The sequence below is a fragment of the Pelobates fuscus genome, chromosome 4, assembly GCF_036172605.1.
Source record: "Pelobates fuscus isolate aPelFus1 chromosome 4, aPelFus1.pri, whole genome shotgun sequence".
NCBI classification, from domain to species: Eukaryota; Metazoa; Chordata; class Amphibia; order Anura; family Pelobatidae; genus Pelobates; species Pelobates fuscus.
In genome coordinates, this window is record NC_086320.1 from 55,300,459 (window position 1) to 55,323,276 (window position 22,818).

General features: G+C 37.4%; 1 protein-coding gene across 2 annotated transcripts in view; it reads right to left on the bottom strand.

The window, feature by feature from the left end:
• Nucleotides 1-215: 215 nt before the first annotated feature.
• Nucleotides 216-22,818, bottom strand: part of GRHL2 (grainyhead like transcription factor 2) — a 102,080-nt gene continuing 79,477 nt past the window's right edge. For both annotated transcript variants that reach the window (XM_063450292.1, XM_063450291.1), the window contains exons 12-16: nucleotides 21,506-21,537; nucleotides 21,190-21,281; nucleotides 11,502-11,587; nucleotides 9,263-9,327; nucleotides 216-1,358 (exon numbers count right to left, since the gene is read on the bottom strand). In XM_063450292.1, coding sequence (XP_063306362.1) covers nucleotides 1,241-1,358; nucleotides 9,263-9,327; nucleotides 11,502-11,587; nucleotides 21,190-21,281; nucleotides 21,506-21,537 — 393 coding nt within the window. In that variant the 3' untranslated portion in view covers nucleotides 216-1,240. The remainder of the gene's footprint in view (nucleotides 1,359-9,262; nucleotides 9,328-11,501; nucleotides 11,588-21,189; nucleotides 21,282-21,505; nucleotides 21,538-22,818) is intronic.

The window sequence follows — 22,818 nt, forward strand, 5'->3', positions numbered from 1 at the left end:
ATAATATGCCTTGTATTGCCATGATCTTGATTCAATTTTGTGCTACAAACAAAAACAGCAATTTTCACAACTAAAATGGTCCAAATACATCTTATTGCAAGCATGTCCAAAAAAATAAAAGAATTAAAATAAAAAATACACAGATTTTGATAAAAAATATGAATACATAGAGTACATTTGGCTACTTATTTCACATTGGCTGAAACAAGGAAAAAAAATGTGGACATACAACAAATATGTTAAAGAAATCCAGTTGATTATTAAAAATATCCAATTACATAGATACCCCATGAAATCATGCAATGGAATATTCAAGATGAAGTGTGGAAGAATTTTACAAAATATATTACAAAAAATACACTATGTGTAAAAGCAGACATTCTTCGCTGTAAATATTTAAGATTGGTCATCATTTCATACGTCACAATTGGTCCATTTCAAAGATTCTTAAATCTTACTATAATAACAGACAAAATTGTATAGTAATAATAATAGAAAAACAGGAAAATGTTGAAGGCAAAACATATAAATGCCAAAATGGCAGTAAAAAAAATGTAAAACATGACAAATACAATATTGCACATTTTTACAAAACATTTCTATTTTTTTAGGTTTTTCCTTGGATTAACTTACAAAATATTTTCTTAAACCTACTGTTATATCTTATGTACATTCACTTTACACCCATTTGTCAAATATTACAAATAGGATAATTTTGGGCAAATATAGTATTTACATTGTTGCAGTGATTTGAAGAGTTTTATTAAAAAAATAAATACAAATAAATCTGCATTCTGGATGTGGTTACACCTATGTCGATTGTATTCAGAAATTAGACCGACTAAATTCTCCCTGCGCGTTTAGTATACAATTTGGTTTCTTCTTCCGGAATAGCCATTTTCTCGATCTTCATGGCTATTTTATATAATCTGTGGACAATAATCTAAGGAAGTTCTGGGTATTCAGTTTACCCACTTTTACTCCATCACAAATGGAGATTCCAGTTAATCCATCTAAATAGGTCACTTACGTACCACTTAATTACAAAGTGATCTGCAATAAATAATACCAGTAGTCCAGCTTTCCATTAAATTATGAAATTGATGCGTTGCCCTGCTAAACAAGAACAAGGTTTTCACGATTGTCTATATTAATGTCTCTGATAAGTGCAGAATGTTCTCAAGATGTTCCATCACGTGTTTCTCTGTAACAACTCATCAGGCATATGTCCATCACTGTGTTAAATTTCGGTCAACGTGATTTTGAAACCTTGCTCAGTTATACTTTCCACATTCAGTATGAAGGTGTCCTCATTGGAGTAATGCTCTATTATGTTGTCATCCATGTTTACCAAGATTCTAATAAGTAAAAGAAAAAAAGAAAGCTAAAATAAAGATTTAAAAAAATTGTTTCATCCTAATTTTATTTCTGTATTCGTATTTTGTCTTTTTCCTAACTATATACAGGTCAGCTTACACTTTAACAGCCATTGAAGTAATACTTAAAAAAACAAAATCTCCAGTTATTTAAATGTGAATAGGGATTTGGTATAGTGTGCAGGTAACCTCCAGTTATTTAAATGTTAATAGGGATTTGGTATAGTGTGCAGGTAACCTCTAGTTATTTAAATGTGAATAGGGTTTGGTATAGTGTGCAGGTAACCTCTAGTTATTTAAATGTGAATAGGGATCTGGTATAGTGTGCAGGTAACCTTTAGTTATTTAAATGTGAATAGGGATCTGGTATAGTGTGCAGGTAGCCTCTAGTTATTTAAATGTGAATAGGGATTTGGTATAGTGTGCAGGTAGCCTCTAGTTATTTAAATGTGAATAGGGATCTGGTATACTGTGCAGGTAACCTCTAGTTATTTAAATGTGAATAGGGATCTGGTATAGTGTGCAGGTAGCCTCTAGTTATTTAAATGTGAATAGGGATTTGGTATAGTGTGCAGGTAGCCTCTAGTTATTTAAATGTGAATAGGGTTTGGTATAGTGTGCAGGTAACCTCTAGTTATTTAAATGTGAATAGGGATCTGGTATAGTGTGCAGGTAGCCTCTAGTTATTTAAATGTGAATAGGGATTTGGTATAGTGTGCAGGTAACCTCTAGTTATTCAAATGTGAATAGGGATTTGGTATAGTGTGCAGGTAACCTCTAGTTATTTAAATGTGAATAGGGTTTGGTATAGTGTGCAGGTAACCTCTAGTTATTTAAATATGAATAGGGATCTGGTATAGTGTGCAGGTAACCTCTAGTTATTTAAATGTGAATAGGGTTTGGTATAGTGTGCAGGTAACCTCTAGTTATTTAAATGTGAATAGGGTTTGGTATAGTGTGCAGGTAACCTCTAGTTATTTAAATGTGAATAGGGATCTGGTATAGTGTGCAGGTAACCTCTAGTTATTTAAATGTGAATAGGGATTTGGTATAGTGTGCAGGTAACCTCTAGTTATTTAAATGTGAATAGGGATCTGGTATAGTGTGCAGGTAACCTCTAGTTATTTAAATGTGAATAGGGTTTGGTATAGTGTGCAGGTAACCTCTAGTTATTTAAATGTGAATAGGGATCTGGTATAGTGTGCAGGTAACCTCTAGTTATTTAAATGTGAATAGGGATCTGGTATACTGTGCAGGTAACCTCTAGTTATTTAAATGTGAATAGGGATCTGGTATAGTGTGCAGGTAGCCTCTAGTTATTTAAATGTGAATAGGGATTTGGTATAGTGTGCAGGTAGCCTCTAGTTATTTAAATGTGAATAGGGTTTGGTATAGTGTGCAGGTAACCTCTAGTTATTTAAATGTGAATAGGGATCTGGTATAGTGTGCAGGTAGCCTCTAGTTATTTAAATGTGAATAGGGATTTGGTATAGTGTGCAGGTAGCCTCTAGTTATTTAAATGTGAATAGGGATTTGGTATAGTGTGCAGGTAACCTCTAGTTATTCAAATGTGAATAGGGATTTGGTATAGTGTGCAGGTAACCTCTAGTTATTTAAATGTGAATAGGGATCTGGTATAGTGTGCAGGTAACCTCTAGTTATTTAAATGTGAATAGGGTTTGGGATAGTGTGCAGGTAACCTCTAGTTATTTAAATGTGAATAGGGATCTGGTATAGTGTGCAGGTAACCTCTAGTTATTTAAATGTGAATAGGGATCTGGTATAGTGTGCAGGTAACCTCTAGTTATTTAAATGTGAATAGGGTTTGGTATAGTGTGCAGGTAACCTCTAGTTATTTAAATGTGAATAGGGATCTGGTATAGTGTGCAGGTAACCTCTAGTTATTTAAATGTGAATAGGGTTTGGTATAGTGTGCAGGTAGCCTCTAGTTATTTAAATGTGAATAGGGATCTGGTATAGTGTGCAGGTAGCCTCTAGTTATTTAAATGTGAATAGGGATTTGGTATAGTGTGCAGGTAGCCTCTAGTTATTTAAATGTGAATAGGGATCTGGTATAGTGTGCAGGTAACCTCTAGTTATTTAAATGTGAATAGGGTTTGGTATAGTGTGCAGGTAACCTCTAGTTATTTAAATGTGAATAGGGATCTGGTATAGTGTGCAGGTAGCCTCTAGTTATTTAAATGTGAATAGGGATTTGGTATAGTGTGCAGGTAGCCTCTAGTTATTTAAATGTGAATAGGGATCTGGTATAGTGTGCAGGTAGCCTCTAGTTATTTAAATGTGAATAGGGATCTGGTATAGTGTGCAGGTAACCTCTAGTTATTCAAATGTGAATAGGGATTTGGTATAGTGTGCAGGTAACCTCTAGTTATTTAAATGTGAATAGGGATCTGGTATAGTGTGCAGGTAGCCTCTAGTTATTTAAATGTGAATAGGGATCTGGTATAGTGTGCAGGTAACCTCTAGTTATTTAAATGTGAATAGGGATTTGGTATAGTGTGCAGGTAACCTCTAGTTATTTAAATGTGAATAGGGATCTGGTATAGTGTGCAGGTAACCTCTAGTTATTTAAATGTGAATAGGGATCTGGTATAGTGTGCAGGTAACCTCTAGTTATTTAAATGTGAATAGGGTTTGGTGTAGTGTGCAGGTAACCTCTAGTTATTTAAATGTGAATAGGGATCTGGTATAGTGTGCAGGTAACCTCTAGTTATGTAAATGTGAATAGGGTTTGGTATAGTGTGCAGGTAACCTCTAGTTATTTAAATGTGAATAGGGATCTGGTATACTGTGCAGGTAACCTCTAGTTATTTAAATGTGAATAGGGATCTGGTATAGTGTGCAGGTAACCTCTAGTTATTTAAATGTGAATAGGGATTTGGTATAGTGTGCAGGTAACCTCTAGTTATTTAAATGTGAATAGGGATCTGGTATAGTGTGCAGGTAACCTCTAGTTATTTAAATGTGAATAGGGTTTGGTATAGTGTGCAGGTAACCTCTAGTTATTTAAATGTGAATAGGGATCTGGTATAGTGTGCAGGTAACCTCTAGTTATGTAAATGTGAATAGGGTTTGGTATAGTGTGCAGGTAACCTCTAGTTATTTAAATGTGAATAGGGATCTGGTATACTGTGCAGGTAACCTCTAGTTATTTAAATGTGAATAGGGATTTGGTATAGTGTGCAGGTAACCTCTAGTTATTTAAATGTGAATAGGGATTTGGTATAGTGTGCAGGTAACCTCTAGTTATTTAAATGTGAATAGGGATTTGGTATAGTGTGCAGGTAACCTCTAGTTATTTAAATGTGAATAGGGATCTGGTATAGTGTGCAGGTAACCTCTAGTTATTTAAATGTGAATAGGGATCTGGTATAGTGTGCAGGTAACTTTGTGTGTTCTATGTATCGGGGTTGATATATACTGTAGCGATTGCCGCCACCCAATTTGCCGTGTTTGCTTTTGTATTACACCACAGTCATGTTACAGTGCTGCCTCCCAGCACATGTTTGCCCTATTAGGGGTTAATAAGTGTGTAAGGGGTCAGCAAAATAAAAAAAAAAACTTGACTTGGCATGTGAGCTTACACAATTTAATGCCCATTGGAGTGGTGCTATGTAACCTCCCGTTACGTATATGCCAGAAGATAACCCAAGAAACTTGCCTGAAGACCAAATCTTTGGCATGATAGCTTGTAATAAGTCCCTCTTTTTCTAGCTACTAAAAGGATCACTTATACAGTTGTTTTTTTTTGTTATTTTATATTCCATTAGTTAACTGTCTAATACAGTACGAATAAGACAAATCGAACACTGCAATCTAAATTAGCTAAATTGTAATCAATCTCCAGCAAAGTGATTTTTGTAGTTCTGCTATTTTGGACAGAATTTTACAGTTCTCTAGTCAACTGCCACTTACATGGAAACGGTAACTTCTTTGGAATATACACTGGATAAATGATTGAAAATCACCTTAAACGTGTTAACTATTTTTTGCATCAGATAATCCATTTTTTTTTAAACCTAAATTAAATATTTAGAAAATGGCACCAGAATCCAGTTCAAACAAGTCAAAGACAGGGCCTACATTGCAAATGAAGAGGAGAAACTGAAAAACTGTTTAATGTCTCCTCGTCTTTCTGTGCCAATTGCCAGGTGCAACTGACAGAGCATACAGCAATGAGTGACAGGGAGCTAAAATGGAGGTGCACAGAAGCATGATAAATAGGTGTGGATTCCCACATTTAAATTTACCTTTTCACACTCCACAAATACTTATTTGTTAAATATAGGGATAATTAAACATAGTAAATAAAAGTCCTGGGAAATGGCAGTTACCCTTAAAATGAATAACCAAGAGATAATATATAAAATGTAAAAAAAAAAATAAGATATACCAATTCATGTGTACTTTTCACATTACTGCTGTAAACATAAGTGGAATTCTGAAACATTTTCTTCTCAAACATTATTTTATCAGAATAGTTACATTAATCGCTAATGTAGTTTTCAAGTAAATGAAATATATAAGCACACATACGAAAAGAATGCCGGTGAGTTATATAGCTGCAACTCAACGTGCTAGAGACCGAATAGTCCTGAGAAAACCAAGCAGTCTCCCCCACCCCCTTCGTCTTTGAAGACGTAAGAGTAAGTTATGGGTTGAAAATAGTCAACGTAGCCAAATCGCCACATTCTTCCAATCAAATGTCGCTATCAGTATCACTCAGTTCTGGAGGAGGAAGACAGCAACTTTAAGTATATTTAACCCTGCAATGTAAATAGTTTCTACAACATTGTAATGTTTTGCAATGCAGGGTTAAAACGACAGGATGACTGCACAGAGATGAAGAGGTCTGGTTGACTTTAGTGGCATGGTAGATGTGAATTTGTCTTTGTTCATGGCACAATTGTCAAGATAAAAATAACTTATTCAACAGTCTGAAGTTCACAGAAAAAAAGCCCAAAAGTCAGATAAGAATGGCCAAATGTGTGCAAGTGGATAACGAGATGACACATGTTCTACACAGAAATTGCATCTCTTAATAAATAGCGTATTGCAAATTGTTTTGGATACAACAGCAGAAGACCGTGCCACGTTCAATTGCGGTCATCTACAGTGTTGGTGGTGTGCACATGTGGGAATATTTTTCTCTTTGCCCTCATTAGGTCCAAGAGATTTGAATGTCAAAGCAGTTCTGAGTGCTTCTGCTGATTGTGTGCATTCCTTCATGGTTTGCAAAAGAATACAGAAAGCATAAATTATAAAAAATAAAATAAATGAGAGAGACAATTGAAAATCCTGTATTTGCTGCAAATCCCCAAGCTTTGTAGCTTCTGCACCAAGCTCCCACTAAATAAAAAATGACTCAGCAAGCCAAAATGCTCACTTGACTTCCTACAACATGACTGAGCTTATCAGATAAGAAGTCCTTTATTGGCACAGTGAGGGCTTCTGCAAGTTTTACTTTAATTGACTGTCTACTTTAGTCTTAGTTTTGGAGCAATAAGCGAAACCCTGCAAGATAGTAGTGATGAAGAATACAATCTATGGGTTTATGAAGCACACCTTGGTAGAGACAGAACTGCAGACTCACACCATGATTGTGTGTAAAAAAAAAACAAAAAAAAAAAAACCCCACCAGAACGGTGTTGTGATTTTTAAGATAACAAATACCAAAAGTACTTTCCTAGTACCTTATCTAGCCCAAGCAGTGGGAAATTCAAGTTGTTCTGTGGTGAAGAGGCACACAGAGGGGCTGGAGGTAAAGATGCACACAGAGGGGCTATGGGCGAAGAGGCACACAGAGGGATTGGGAAGGGGGAAAACACAAAGGAGTTGGGGAGAAAGAGAGACAAAGTTGGCGATTTTTGTTTTGGGTCGAGTGGGGGTTCAAGTAGCTCATCTGACATAGGGTGCAAAATAGTCTGCCACTGTCCCTGCCTGAAGGTTACCTTATATTACTCGCCATCCATGTCTATGCAAATCTAAAGCTCATTATAGCTTATTTCATAAGTGTGCAAATATCTGTAATTATCCTAATATATATATATATGTTTCTATACATATAGTGATCTGTCTTTGAGGATAAAGACAATACATACAATATGACAATTTTTAAATTGACTGTAAGGAGGTCCCTCAGTAGTATGTGGTTACACTTGTCATACCATATTGAGAATACTTTTTAATAAAAGCTAATGCTATTTCAATATTACGGCACAAGCAGTCTCATTCAGCAACGTAATGAAAAAGCACAACAAGATTTCTACTGGCAGAATGCATGAGAATTCTTGGGCTCATATTCCCTCACTATTTACACGGTTTCTGAGCAGTGCTTGAGAAAAGGTCGGTGGAGGTGGCCAAAACATTGTATTTCAGGAAAAAACTAAGAATTGCTCATTTCAAAAGCCGTTGTGTTCATTATCCACTTAATCTGTGTGATTCACTGCACACTGCAACAACAGATGCTACAAAGCTTTGAAAATTGGTTTATTTTATTTAAAAAGATCTTATGACATGGCTCACAAACACAATCATCAGTTCCTAAAATTGTGCAAAGGGGTGCTTTTTTAATTTTTTTTTTATTGCCTGGTTCTCTATGTATATGTACTCTCATTTAGAGAATAGCAGGTCTATCTTGTAACCTTAATCTGTATAAGGGTAGGTGCACTAGGACCTTAAAACATCATCCACTTCTGAAACGGAAGATGCAATAATGAACGCAATGGTCTTTTTAAATTATTTTTACAATATGTGCTGCAGATTATGGTTATATAACCGCATTTAAAAAAACTACTAAAAACTAAATCATTCTCGTGCTGGTTTCATATATGTAATTTACATTTTTGGTAGGATAGTGGCCCTGATAAATATGTAGTGAAATACAGAAATAATCAGTCCCCTATTTAATATAGGTTTTGTGATATTATATTAGAATAATTAATGGCAGTGGTGTGAGGTTCTCCATTCAGCCTGGAGATCGAAAACTCTTAGAGCAAGTGATATACATGCAAAGAGACACTTAGAGTGCTTAGTCTAGTGATGGCCAAAAATGTTACTCTGAATGCTCCAAAATTTGTACTGTTCTGGAATTTCGATAATGGATAGAATTAAAGCGGATGTAGTATCTATAATATAAGAAGATGGTAAAATCTCAGATGGTTAATTACATACTAGGTGAGCCGGACATCTGTGGTAGGAAAATAATCTGAACTGTTAAAATTGAGAAATATTAAATAGATCTAGAACAACATCTTCATTAGTAGTAAGAATATAAAACACATTATGCCACAGCAGCATGACTGTACTTTATGATAAAACTAGTAAATATACACACCATGGTGTGCTGGTGTGTGTGATCCTGTACTGTTTAAGAATATGACAAGGTTACCACACACATTGAAAAATATATACCTGGGAAAACAGTTTATATCTGGTTTGAAAGCTGGTGTAAAGATAGAGAACAGGGGACTTTTGTTAACAAAAAATTCTCAAATAACATTTTGATAAGTTTTCATATGGATCATTTAAACTGATTTTTTTTTTGAGTACAAGAAGGGTTGTTACTAATTGTAGCCTTTATCTACTATAATACCTTAAAAGTCTAAGTGTTGAGTAGTTTCGTTTATCCCTCACACTGCATTACTTGGAGGTAAAATTAATGGTGGGACAGGAACACCCAACCATGATACTAGCAACCCCCTCTAGTGTACAGTGAACTGACTTGTCAATCAATAGCTGTAGCACGACAGACACCATGGGATCACTACTGTTGTAGTTCAGCACCATTTATAAAGAGAATTTGAGTTTTCTCCACTTTGGCTACGTCTGATTTTGGTAGATCTACTTTTTATACGTTTACTTACCCTTTCTTGCTTTTCTTATATATTTTTATGATCTTTTCCACTTGAATGCCATATTTCTCAGATATCTGGGAAGCAAAGGAAAAAACAAACAAAACAAGGTTGAAAATCCCACTTCAATAGAAATGTTGAATTATCATCAACATTTATTGATAAAATGCCGACAAATTCCAAGAGTACTATGGACACATTATATATAAATAAAGGAGAGGAATGTAGTTTGATAGCCAGAATGAAACCTGATGACTAAGTATGGTGATCTTTCCTTCAAGCTTACAGTCTACCAATCTTTTATCATCCCATTTAGAATAGAAAGTGGAATATTTGACTTAAAACAAGGTTCCTCATCGTTAAATAAACCATTCGATTTCCAGTCTCTACAAATGAGTCAATCTGAAAATCTAGGAGCGAACAAGTGCTAAAAACATTTATACACCTTACCGCAGAGCTCTACATAATAAACTGTGCAGCGGTAACATTTACACAATTCTCCCAGTCAAAAGTCTGACTATTGTAGAATGATGTGTCCTACGATAGTGTTCCATTACATGATGCATGTGTCTTTTTCCACTACTTACACTGTTCTGATTTGTTTTAATTTGCAGCATAACTGGCACTATTTGTGTGTCTGTAGATCGGAGAGTATCTGGGAGTCTGTGTGTGTAAATGTAGCTCTTGGTATCTAGAACTGCACTACCACAGCAGAAAACGCCATAAGGGTTTGAGACCCCTTCCCTTAAACTTGACAAAACACTTACTCAGTCCTTATCAGAACTAACAAATCTCCATGTTGATTAGTAGCCTAGAACAGTTGGGATAAATGCCATATAGCATTCCCTTCACCAATTACATTGTGTTGGAGAAATGTACGTGTTAAAACTATTGGATTCAATTATTAAAGAAAGACATATGGGGAATTTGCGAGAGAATTACAAATTTTAGGTCTTAAAAACCAAAATGACAAATTTGCCATTTTTCCATCTTGTCTCTTTTAGTCTAGAACCTTGCAATTCCCTCATACATACTCCATAATTCCAGTTTAGTAAATAATCTCCAATAACTTACAACATTATTCTTGCACAGCTAAAGTAGGGTCCAAACCTGACCCTCAACAATGCTATCCATCAATTAAACTGCTATCTGTAGATGTTTCTTGCTGGTGAAATAGTTCATCTTGTGGTCAGTCAAGAAACTGGTACAGGTGTACAATAATGGAAGTTTCCGACAACCACTAACATACAAATATCCGCTGGAAACCATTTGTATTCTTGAAAGCTATTACACAAGCGTCATTCAGTAATTTCCATGCAATCGAAAAACCACAGAGTGCATTTCCTATGCTACAATTAGTCTAAGGGCTAATGAACTATATGGCCAAACTATTGACATGCACATTTGCATCGAAGATATACAGCCTTAACCCACGTAATTTACAACGCAGGAAGTCATTAAAATGAAGCAGGGTTTCTACCTCAACAGCAATGAGCATACGCATATCGTAGCATAGAATTTCACAGCACAAAGTAGACTTCTAAAGGAAATAGATTCTGATTTACTGTCAAAATGTAGAGTACAAACCATCTGTGAGCACTGTAATAGCACAGCACTCAGAGTTGTTATATCATCATTTACTAAAGTACATCATCGCATATATTTTGGTACTTTCAAAGCTATAAACTATTGCTGAACAGAGCCATCAGGGAATTTTATTTTGCTAAACTTTTAGTTAAAAAAAACAAACAGAAAAATCTTGAATATTGGACTTACTTAATAGAAAGCGAGTGGGGAACCTCAAATGTCTTGTTGAGGGGTTAAGTCACAAGTACGCAGTTAATTGTTAAGTTTTGGTCACTTTACACCAAGATATGGATCACTAAGAAAGTTTACTAGAATATGTAGAATTTAAAATGAACGTTCTGAAACAAGCCGTACCAAATTCATAGACAAAAAAAAAAAAGCTTTGATGATGTTGACAATGGGAACAAGCAGATAAACACTCATGATTTCTAAATATATAAACAAACTGGTTTGGAAAAGCACATAGCAATGATGCATTGTAATATTTTCTATTTATGATGCAACAGCTGCATAACTAATCCTATTGAGTGCTTGTAAAGAAAGCGAAAAACATGTATTTTTTTTTTTTATTCTACGTGGCGAAAGTCAGAAATATCAATCTTTATTATAAGAAAGCTGGATACCAAGTTTGCGTGAGAAAATCTAAGTTTATGCATCTACTTACAGCTTCCAGCAGACCTTTCACAGTTGGATACTTTAACATCAGGGCATCAAATACTTCATCCGACTCCTTCCTCACATAGAGAAGCACTGAAAAACACGAAGAGAGATTTCAGCACTTTATACGATAAATAGAACCAACCTTTTCTTCTATTGGAGAAGATAGTGTTAGATTTATATTATCTTCTAGATTTGCAGATCAAAAAAAAGAAAGTGTTCACTGGTCTGTTTTCCGTGACGGCAGAATTTATTATTTCGATTATTTGGTAAATGATATAAAACGGATGTTTCCTTAAGTCGCTGTTGATAGTTAAGTTTCATCATTTAGAATTAGACAATAAAATGCCATACATTTTTACTAATGGAGAAAATTATGCGAATTTTAGAAAATGTCAGGGAAACTACATTATCTTCAATATTTTTAAACTATTTTGAGCGATTTGCTCATTATTCCTAGAACAAAACTTCTAACACGCAAGAGGTCCGTTATATTCGTACTGGTCAGTTTCCCAGATTTTTCAGAGACTTTTTTTTTTAATGAAAATAATTATTCATTGGGAGTGCTTAAAAATTTATTCTCTATGGCAATAAAAACTGAACAAATATGTAATTTGCTAGAGTGACACTAGAGCAACATTTGTAGACATCAGGATGATTCGCATCATTTTAAAATTTCTCTGTTATTTTACCACAGTTTCCAGTCCACAATTTCTAAGACTGGGTAGTTTGTCAGGGGATCCAAAAACTACTCTGCAAGTCCTTTTTTTAAATGTTAAATATGTTTCAAGTATATTTTACTCTGCCCCTTCCAAAAAAATGTAATCAATCAAACAAACCTGATTTAATGTAATGTAATATAATTTTATACCATGGGTATCTACCATAAACAGATGAGACAGCATACTGTGTTTAATTTGAATATTCTGATTAATGCCACTTTATTTTGATAACTTTTCCAATATTACAAACATATTGATATCCTAGGATAATTTTGATGTTTTGCAGATTTTGCATGGTTTTAATTTGAGTAAATAACTAGTGTTTTTTTTTTTTTTATCTACTTATGAGAGAGAGAGGTCGGATTAGTTAATATTCCCAATCTTCATTCAGACTATATTTAAGTTTTTGCATTTTATATAGCATTATGCATAAAGTATGTTATAGATTTCTGTAATCTTCATTATTATTGTACTTTTGCTTTCTTTACCTTCTAGATTTTGTGTGTTTACAATTAAACAATGACACAACACATGAGTGACCACAGTATATTGCAAAATATTAATATGTAAAGGGTTGTTAACAGGGCTCGAGTCCTGCAGGGACACGTGGGAACTGCGTTCCTGCACTTTTCTCACAGCAGGAACGCCATTCCCGTTGCTCCTGCAGGGACTAACCAGGGATCTTGGGTGAGTTTCCACACTTTTTCCCCCAGGTCCTGACCCCTGATTGTTAAAACGGAAAGTCCATCTCAGCAGTGCACACAGTCCAGAGTTTAGATGTGCATATTTACACTCGTCACAATACAGTTGCAGAACCATTCATTATAATGTGCCTGGTCTGATACTGTAAATTCAGACAAAACTGTGGATTCTAAAAATACACAAGTCTAGCACTACATGAAAAATCCACTTCACATGGGTCCTGACTTTGAATTTAGTTGATAGTGACAGTTATTTGAGTGTAGTTAAATGCACAGATCTATCGTTAAAGGTACAATGTACAATCACATGACTGCTCTTCTTGATTTGTCCTGGTGTATTGTTTAGTTCTCCCTACATCAGCAGGGATAATTCTGGAGAGTAGTTTAATCTGATAACCACTCTATAGGTCACTAGGTCAAGGATGTACATGTGTCACCATTGATATGAAGAAGAATCTGTAATCTCTGGGATGAGGATAGTATTTATCACATTCCGGTATATAAATTACACAATAAAGCATTTGTTTCCTATCATTAGTGATGTACAGCAAGGCATATATATTAAATGGGCCATCCAAGCACCATACTCATTACATGCTTGGTGTGGTTATGGTAAAAGGTATTGAAACCTTGCCCCATTTTTATTTTTATTTTTTGTAATTCTTTATTTTTGTTGTGCATTGTTATATAACAGATATTTCACTTGTACAAAATGTTGATTAAGATTGACAATGTTATCCTTGAAATTATACATTGTGTTGCACATATTTTATCATAAGAGAGAACCGGGGTAATGCAATACAATACGATTTTGACATAGTAAGAGTACCCTGGCTGAGGATTATCTAGCCTTGTTTACATTAGAGGATAGTGTGAGGCTAGGAGGTGAGGTGGAACTGCACTCTTGTGCGTTAATGTGTGGGATCGGGCTTGACTTGTTTGCCTGAGGACACTTGTGAGCCAGTTTACCTATGTGTAGCTAGGGTAATAGCCTTGGTAGGTACTGCAGGATTTTGGGCTCTGATTTGTTACGTTCTTGTTAGCGATATTGGTGTTTAGGTTCGGTTATCTCGAAATCCTACTGCGGTATCTTGGGCTAGCGTGTTTGCATCTGGTGTTAATGCAGTGCGGTTGCTAAGCCTAGTGGAGTGTGGTGTCCTCGTGCCGGAGGTGTCTTAGCATCTTGGTGTGGTGTTGGTGGCTGGGGTGTTCCTAGTTTATGTTAGAGATGCCTGCTCTGGTGTTATGCGGCTAGTCTCTCGGTCTCGGAGTGCCCGTGGTGAGTTCCATTTGGGAGTGAGTCCTCTGTGTTTATGTTTGTCCTCAACCTAAGGGGGCTGGGGGGGTTGGGGTGGGAGAGGAGAGCGCAACGCTGCTGGTGTTTTTAGCTAGGGGTGCAATTTTGAGGGTCTCCTCCGCCTATTCGTCTGTGTATGCAGGCTATTGTCGGGTGCCAGAATGCGGCCCGGACGCCTTAGGGCCAGGGGTATGAAAAGATTTATGAACCAATAGTAAACATATAAGTAAACCTTTGTGAGATACTTGTAACAGAGACAACAGGTCTTAACAGGTGTGACTTCAGCAAGTTGTTTGTGCGGTTGGTCTTAGTGTGTTCAAGTCACTGATTCCCTCGCCCCAGACGGGACAAAAGGTCGGATGTTCGGTACGTCCCAGCGGTGCATTTGTGCTGTCTCTTGGGATTATTGCATAGTATCTGCAATTCCAATTGCTGTCAGGAGCTTTGAGGCATCACCGAGGGATGTAATCTTGTGGGTTGTCTCCGCCGTCTGTACTATTAAGGCTCTTGGGTTCGACCATCGGTACGGGATGTTTGCTCGTTGGAGTCTCCCAGTAATTGGCCGCATAGTTTGGCGCCATTGCAGGGTGGACCAGGTCCCCCAGGGCGCCCAATAATAAGTGGTATCGAATCAATCACAGCCAATCTGTCTGCCTTCCTTGATTCCTATTTGCAAAAATACGCCCAAATGGCATGGTCATACACAAAGGATACAAAATCCTTTTTACAGGAAATTGAAAGTATAGAATGGCAAGAAAATTTCAGTTGGGCCACACTAGATGTGACCTCACTGTACACAGTCATCAGCCATAATCTTGGTTTAGAAGCAGTGGCCTTTTTCCTAGACCAGGATGACACTATCTCCCGAGGCCTTAGAACTTTCATTTTGTGGGGCGTCCAATTTATTTTGGAACATAATTATTTTCTTTTTGATCAGTCCTTTTATTTGCAACTAGTGGGAACCGCCATGGGTACCAGGTTCGCCCCCAGTTATGCCAACATATACATGCGCAGATGGGAGGACCTCTGCGTACGTTGGGGGCATGGCTGGGTAGCGAACCTGGTCCTATGGCGGCGATATATTGATGACGTCATTATCATTTGGAGGGGAACGGATTCTGAATTCATGACTTTTGTTAACCACCTCAACCAGAATGAATATAATTTGAAACTTTCCCCAGTGTGGAATTGTAAAGAAATCAATTTCCTGGACTTGACGTTGTTCTGTGAGGGAAATGAGATAAAATCTAAATGCTTCTTCAAACCCACCGATGGTAACAGTTACGTCCATAGACGCAGCTGTCACCATCAGCCTTGGTTGAAGGGCATCACAAAGGGACAACTTACCCGAGTAAGAAGGAATTGCTCACATACTGGAGACTTCCAGATACAGGCTCAACATATTGCTGACAAGTTGGTTAAGAAGGGTTATAACCAAAAACAGATAAATAGAGAAATTCATATGATGTCGAAAAGAAACAGAAATGAACTCTTAGTGGACGGCCCCAGTAGAAAGAAAAAAGAGGAAGATTTCAAACAGGCTTTTTTTACTCAATATAATGTAGACCATCCAAAAATCAAAAGGAGTCTACATAAATATTGGCCAATTTTGTTGGAGGATCCCATCCTGGGGGAGCATCTATCTAAAAGGCCAAAAATCATTTATAGAAAGAAACAGAACCTTAAAAACCTATTGGCCCCTAGCTATGCTCTGAAAAATGGTTTCAAAAATAACATAAAAGGGCTAAAAGGCTTTAGGGGTTGCAAAAGCTGTAAAGCCTGTTCACAAGTGAATACGGAGAAGGTAACAAAATTTAGTAGCTTTGTGACAGGGGAACAGTTTTCTATTAAATCAGAGATTGGCTGCCGCTCGACCTGTGTGGTGTATCTCCTTCAGTGCCCATGCGGTAGCCAATACATTGGCCGCACAAAAAGATGTTTGAAAATAAGATTTCTGGAACATATAAACAATATAAAGAGGAAACTGGACACACATTCAGTTCCCCTCCATTGCAATGGTTGTCCTTTATTTAGTTTAAAGGGATTACGTTGTATAGGGATCGAACAGATACAACCACATTGGAGAGGGGGCAATAAAGAAAAGAGGTTGGCCCAGAGAGAATCTTATTGGATCCATAGATTACGTTCCCTTACACCAAGGGGTTTAAACGTGGATATGGATATTGTCTGTTTTTTGAATTAATGAATTGTGAAGTTGTTATGCCTGGGAAAAACACACCATATATCACATATTAAAATTAAATACTCATTAATAGAAACACCTATTTAGAGGTTAAGGAGGGTTATAACTAAAATTTTGTCACCGTTTAGGATTGAACAAATATTAAGTGTTCAATCAGTCATGTTACTAAATATGGTATTAGCTATGTCACTTTAATACAATATGGATTTGTAATTGAATATATAAATAAATATTCATGTCACTTTACACAAGATGATTTTGCAATTGATATGTTTTTTATGTCACTTTAATGGTTTGTTAAAATATGGTTATGAGTATGAGTATCTCTTAATCATCATTTATTATTATCATTATTATCATATTTTATTATGTTTTATTATTTCAGCAAAGTCACAAACACTCACTATGAATGACCAACTTAGATAGGAAGTTGTGTCTTTCATTCATTTATCATCATGTCTTAAAACTGATTATTCGTTTTTTATTTATATAGAGGACACATCATTACCCTTTTTTATATACTTTAGATGAAAAGATGGTTTCTAACAGTCTTCTATCTTGCAGCTACGTATATATAAATATCTGGTACAAGAAAAACTCTCCCTTAGGCTGCTTTCTATGCTGTGGAACGCACAGCCATTTTTTCGGTCCGAGCATGGAACGCATGAGGATCACGTGATGACACACGTGACGCACGCGTCACAGATGACGAATGCGGAAGTAGCCGACAAGGGAAACGGACCCGGCTTTCTTCATCTCGGCAAAGTGAATACACCTGAAGGAGAACACCCTGACGAATTAGAACTGCAGGATTTGAAGACACCCACTATTCCACCAATGACTCTAAGTGACTAGCCCTATATAAGATGTTTCATTGTTAGTATGTTTAGGATGCTGCTGTGATTTTATGTACCTGTCTGATTACTGATCATTGAAAGAGGTCCCTGAGGAAGTCCTTTTGCACAAGGACGAAACGCGTAGGACCAGCATCGTTATCTTAATTTGCTTTTATGATTTTTATCATATACCTTTCTACAAGTGAATAAATTGCCATTTAAGTACTCCGTTTGGTCTGCTGTCTGTGAATCTCCTAGCTGACCCAGATACTCCATTGGCTATCACTCGAGGAGGGAGCTTTTAAAGGAACATACCCCCCTTTTTCTTCCACCAAGGGGAGGCACCTATAACACGCTTTATTTGTCCTGGAATATGTGAGTGCATTCTAATCATTGGAAGCTTCATTTTAATTTTAAAGCAATATTTGCACTATGTTTTGTCCTCTATTATAGGTACACTTACAGAATCCCAAAATATCCTATCTATCATACATACCTTGTTATATGGTTATCAGCTGGGAGATAACCTTGGGAAGTCGTGTGCCTATAAGTTAAGTTTTCTGTGTTTTTACATATTTTCACATTTGTTCACGGGTGTCCGTGTGTTTGTTATTTATGGACCAGGTAATGTCCTGGTAGAAGGTCAGTTGGTTAGATTCGAAGGCTAGGGGTGTTTTGTCCCGTAGCGCGTTCATGACTCTGTGTTTGATGTCTCGAGGGGAGGCCTCAGGTGCCTTTGCGATCAGGTAGATGCCGTCTAAGGCTATCGATCTTGCCTGTTTAGCTGGTAGTATTGTGGCTAGTAGCCTTCAGAGCAGGTGAGGCAGCTCGTCGGAGGACACCGTGCCCGGTAACCCCCTAGTCTTCAGGTTCTTTCATCTGGCTCTGTCATCTATGGTATCCACCCTGTGTTCAGTGGTGGTTTGTGAGGATTGCAGTGAGCTTACTGTCTCTCCCAGTGCTAGGAGTCCTTGTTCAACCCCTTAAGGACCAAACTTCTGGAATAAAATGGAATCAGTGTCCTTAAGGGGTTAAGGTCTGCCACATCTTCTTCAGTGGTTCGAACCCGCTCCATAACCGCCAGCACCTCCTCCTTCACTTGCGCCATGTCGGCATCGAACAGTTTGCGTATGCGGTCATAGAGATCAATAATGTCTTGTTTGGTGGATGGAGTGCAGGCTGGTGGGGCCTCTAGTGTTCTGGAGCTGGGTTGTGCGGGGTTGGTAGGCCTTAATTGTGGCTGGCTGTCTTCGTCGTCTGACAGGTCTGTGGAGGCTCCCTTGTCTGCCCGTTCCCGGGTTTTCGGGACCGGGGTGCCAGTGAGCAGTTGGCTTATGTTTCTCTTCCCGTGCTGTGCTGTGGATGCTGTCTTTGGTCTCGTGCGGCCCATCTCTGCCCAGGGGGGGGAGTCGTTTTTGGGTAGGGTGAGTAGTAGGCCCAAGTCTGCGCACGCCCCAGCAGGGCTCCACAGGTCACTAGGCCTGGGCGACCGCCGTGTCTTGCGGGCAGATTTGGCTTGCGAGCCGTAGAAAAATGCCATGTGTCTGCTCCTTAAGTCAGTGCCCAGTTGAGGCTAGCACTTTTGGGCTTGGATGGAGCTTGAATTTGGTGGATTTCCTGAGATTTAGATTTTTAGGCCCGGAGCTTTGAATTATGGCGTCCGCTCCGCTTGGCTGCTTGGCCCCGCCCTCCCGCCTTGCCCCATTTTCATACCATAATTGCACTTCTGAATTTTGGGCCTTGTAATTCCCGTGCCCCTGAAGGCTATTATATCACAGTTTTTTAATTTCTGTTGGGCTAGACCTGGAATTAAGTATTTGGGAGTTTATAAGGCAAGAACAGCTAAAGAAATCTACAATGCAAATGTATCAACCCTTCACAGTCAGCTAATGGCAGACCTTAAGAGATGCAAGTTACCTCTGTTTTGATGGGACGGGTAAACATCATTAAGATGATGGCCCTCCCAAAATATTGTATCCATTTCAGACTCTACACATTTTGGGGACTTTTTATTTTAAATGGAAAGTAGTTCTACCCAAATTTAATCTGGGCACACAGACACCTTAATGATGCCTTTCACACCTTGACTAGAAAGAGTCTGGACCTGCCCTATCTATATGATTATTACCTAGTGGCTGAGTCTCTTAGCATCTCCAGCATTTATTTAAGATGTCATTACTGCCCCAGTGGGAACCAAGGAATCTGAACCTTATTAAGAAAATATGTCATACAGCAGAGAAGGTTTATGGGCTCCCATCTAACAGGAATCTTCCATTAAAAAGATTCACTGGATGGTATAGAACACGCAGCTTTTGACACTACCTCTTCCCCTCTGTTAGTGATAAATGTTGGAGGTCTATGGTGGATGTGGGCAACGTTAAGCATTCATTGTGGAGCTGCCCCTCCACACGCGCATTCTGGAATCAGGCTATTCAGATTCTGCAGTCGGTCCTAAAGGTTTCCCACAGCCGATCTCAGTCCCAGATCCAGTTAGGATGGCCAAACTTCTTTATAGATAATGAAGATAATAGTACTCCCTAGCTAGAAAACTAGCAGGAGGTACAGAGAGAAATGGGTTATAGGGGTGGCAACAGGGGCATAACCCTGCATAAAGCACAAAATATACAAAGAATAAGGGATGAAGGAGAGACTTCAATTTTAGGCTAGTAATTTTGCAATCCTTGGCCTTCTGCGAGGTCTAGTCTACATTGCAACCATCACTCTTAGCATTTAACTTAATTTAAGTTTAGATTGCCACATTCAATAGTGGTCTATACTACTTTTACCAGTTCTGGCATCAACTTCGCCTAAGTCTATATTGCAACATTTATTAGTGACTGATACACTTTGCAGTTAATAGGCCAGACTTTCCTGATGAGTCCTAAGGCTATTTGGTTTTTTTATACCGTTACTCTTAATAAAATTTATTTATTTTCTATAGACGTTTATTTTGGGGTGGTTTGAAGGAGCACGACCCGTCTTGTTACGAGGTGGTCTCTCCTTCATCCCTTATTCTTTGTATTCTTTATAGATAAACACAAACAAAATGTATGTGGATATTGCTAGGCGATGCTAATGCCTTAACTCTCTCATTCTGGAAGCGCCCCCCAAATTTCTAAACTAGAACAAGAGCCTCCAGAGCAAACTAGATCCATGGAGGAACTCGATTGGACATCTTTGTGGGAAAAACAAACACTTACAAACATGGACTGATTTATCTACATCTTTCTGCTGAGTTGTGCCCCTAGAGACATTTAGAACTGGAGATGGACTCTTTCTCTTTATTTACTTCCTACTGATACTTACCTGAGGGCAAGAGACAAATGCCTACAACACCATAATATCGCCATAATGTAAGAACCCAAGTCTCTAATCAACCAAATGCTATCCCTGACCAAGCAGATGATCCCAATAAGTTATATTCCTAACTTTCAGTTTGTTAAATATTTGTTGTCCTTTTTGTTTGTTTCTTTATAATGCAAACATTGCCACTCAGACTCCTGTGCTTCTACTATGCTGAACTTGTTCTTGCATCTCCGATATATGCTACATATGATATGGTGCAGTGATGACATTCTCTTTTGAGAATAAAATAAAGAATGATTTTACCAGGTCAACAGAAAAGTATGAGGTCTTATGATCACATTACCAATATCAATTTTGTCCATATTTAAACAGCGGTGATGGGCTGGCATACCATCTGATGTTCTCAGACAATCAATTACATCCAATTATCAAAGGAATTGCTATTGAAAATGTGGATATTCCACTTGGCGAGTGAGGGACTACGTTAGCAAGGAAAGGTCAACACAGAATCAATGGATGACACCCATAGCCAAACAGAATAATAACCACTATATCTGCATGTAGTAGGTGTCGTGCTTAGAGTGCCCTTTAATGGGGACCTGTGTGGCATCAGTTGATTAATCAGTTTACCTTTTTTGTGTGCTTCTTTACTTTGCTTTGGTGCAGGCGGACCATAATCTTCCTCCATGGGACGTAGCATTCTTTTTACCAACACACTGCTCCTGTTAATAAAGGACCCAACCTATTAACTACAATCAATTTAGGCTTAAAGAATTATGCCTAAGTTTCCGATAAACTAGTTAAAAAAATATATATATATATATATATATATATATATATATATATTATAATATATTAAAATCAAGACATCCAACTATTAAAAAATGACATGGTAATCAGAAATTAGATTAGTGATAATAATAAAGGGAATTTATAGAAAACGTACCCTTCTATGTCATCGTCAGTGTTATAGTAGACCTGTGGGATCAAATAAATGTGAAAGTAGGTTACTATAGAGCGTAAACATGCTAAAATAGTATACACATTTGCTATACTTTAATTGCATCATCAATCCAAATCTGTAAATGTGGTTAGATAGAAATTGAATAAACGTTGATAAAAGAACCAGATGTATGTCTACTGCAAACTTTAATTCCATTAGCATCTGATGCAAAGTGTTTTTCTTCAATTAAGAATAAACAGGATTTAAAAACAATGATTAACAGTGTAAATAAAAAGAGAAAGACGATGAGTATTGGAAAATCAAATTGGTATCCCGTGTTCATCTCGTGTGTTCGAAGACATGTTCTTAAAGCCGCTCCCTTGGTCTCAGGCTTTCAAAGCAAATTATAACATATTAGTCTTGTTTTATTTATTTAAAGGGTTGCTATATAAACCTCAATGCATTTCAAAGAATGGACTAGAATGTGGATTAATGGGACTTTCCTTTGTGGGTCTCCTAGAGACAATGACCCATTGAGGGTGTCAAGTAAAATGTGAGATTAATAATTTTTATTTTTTTTATAAAATGAGGAATGTTTGCAACTGAAATTAATTAAAGGAACACTATAGTCACCTAAATTACTTTAGCTAAATAAAGCAGGTTTAGTGTATAGATCATTCCCCTGCAATTTCACTGCTCAATTCACTGCCATTTAGGAGATAAATCACTTTGTTTCTGTTTATGCAGCCCTAGCCACACCTCCCCTGGCTATGATTGACAGAGCCTGCATGAAAAACAAAACTGGTTTCACTTTCAAACAGATGTAATTTACCTTAAATAATTGTATCTCAATCTCTAAATTGAACTTGAATCAAATACAGGAGGCTCTTGCAGGGTCTAGCAAGCTATTAACATAGCAGGGGATAAGAAAATCTTAATTAAACAGAACTTGAAATAAAGAAAGCCTAAATAGGGCTCTCTTTACAGGAAGTGTTTATGGAAGGCTGTGCAAGTCACATGCAGTGAGGTGTGACTAGGGTCCATAAACAAAGGGATTTAACTCCTAAATGGCAGAGGATTGAGCAGTGAGGCTGCAGGGGCATGTTCTATACACCAGAACGGCTTCATTAAGCTAACATTGTTCAGGTGACTATAGTGTCCCTTTAACCTCATATGTTACAATCAGGAAAGATACAGATAGGACTGCTACTGTGAGTAACATGAATGCCTAGTGCAAAAGGAACATCTATCTGTACAAAACGGAGTGAGCTAAGCAGTACACGCTTAAATATAAGCTTTTGGGAACGGCTAGCAAA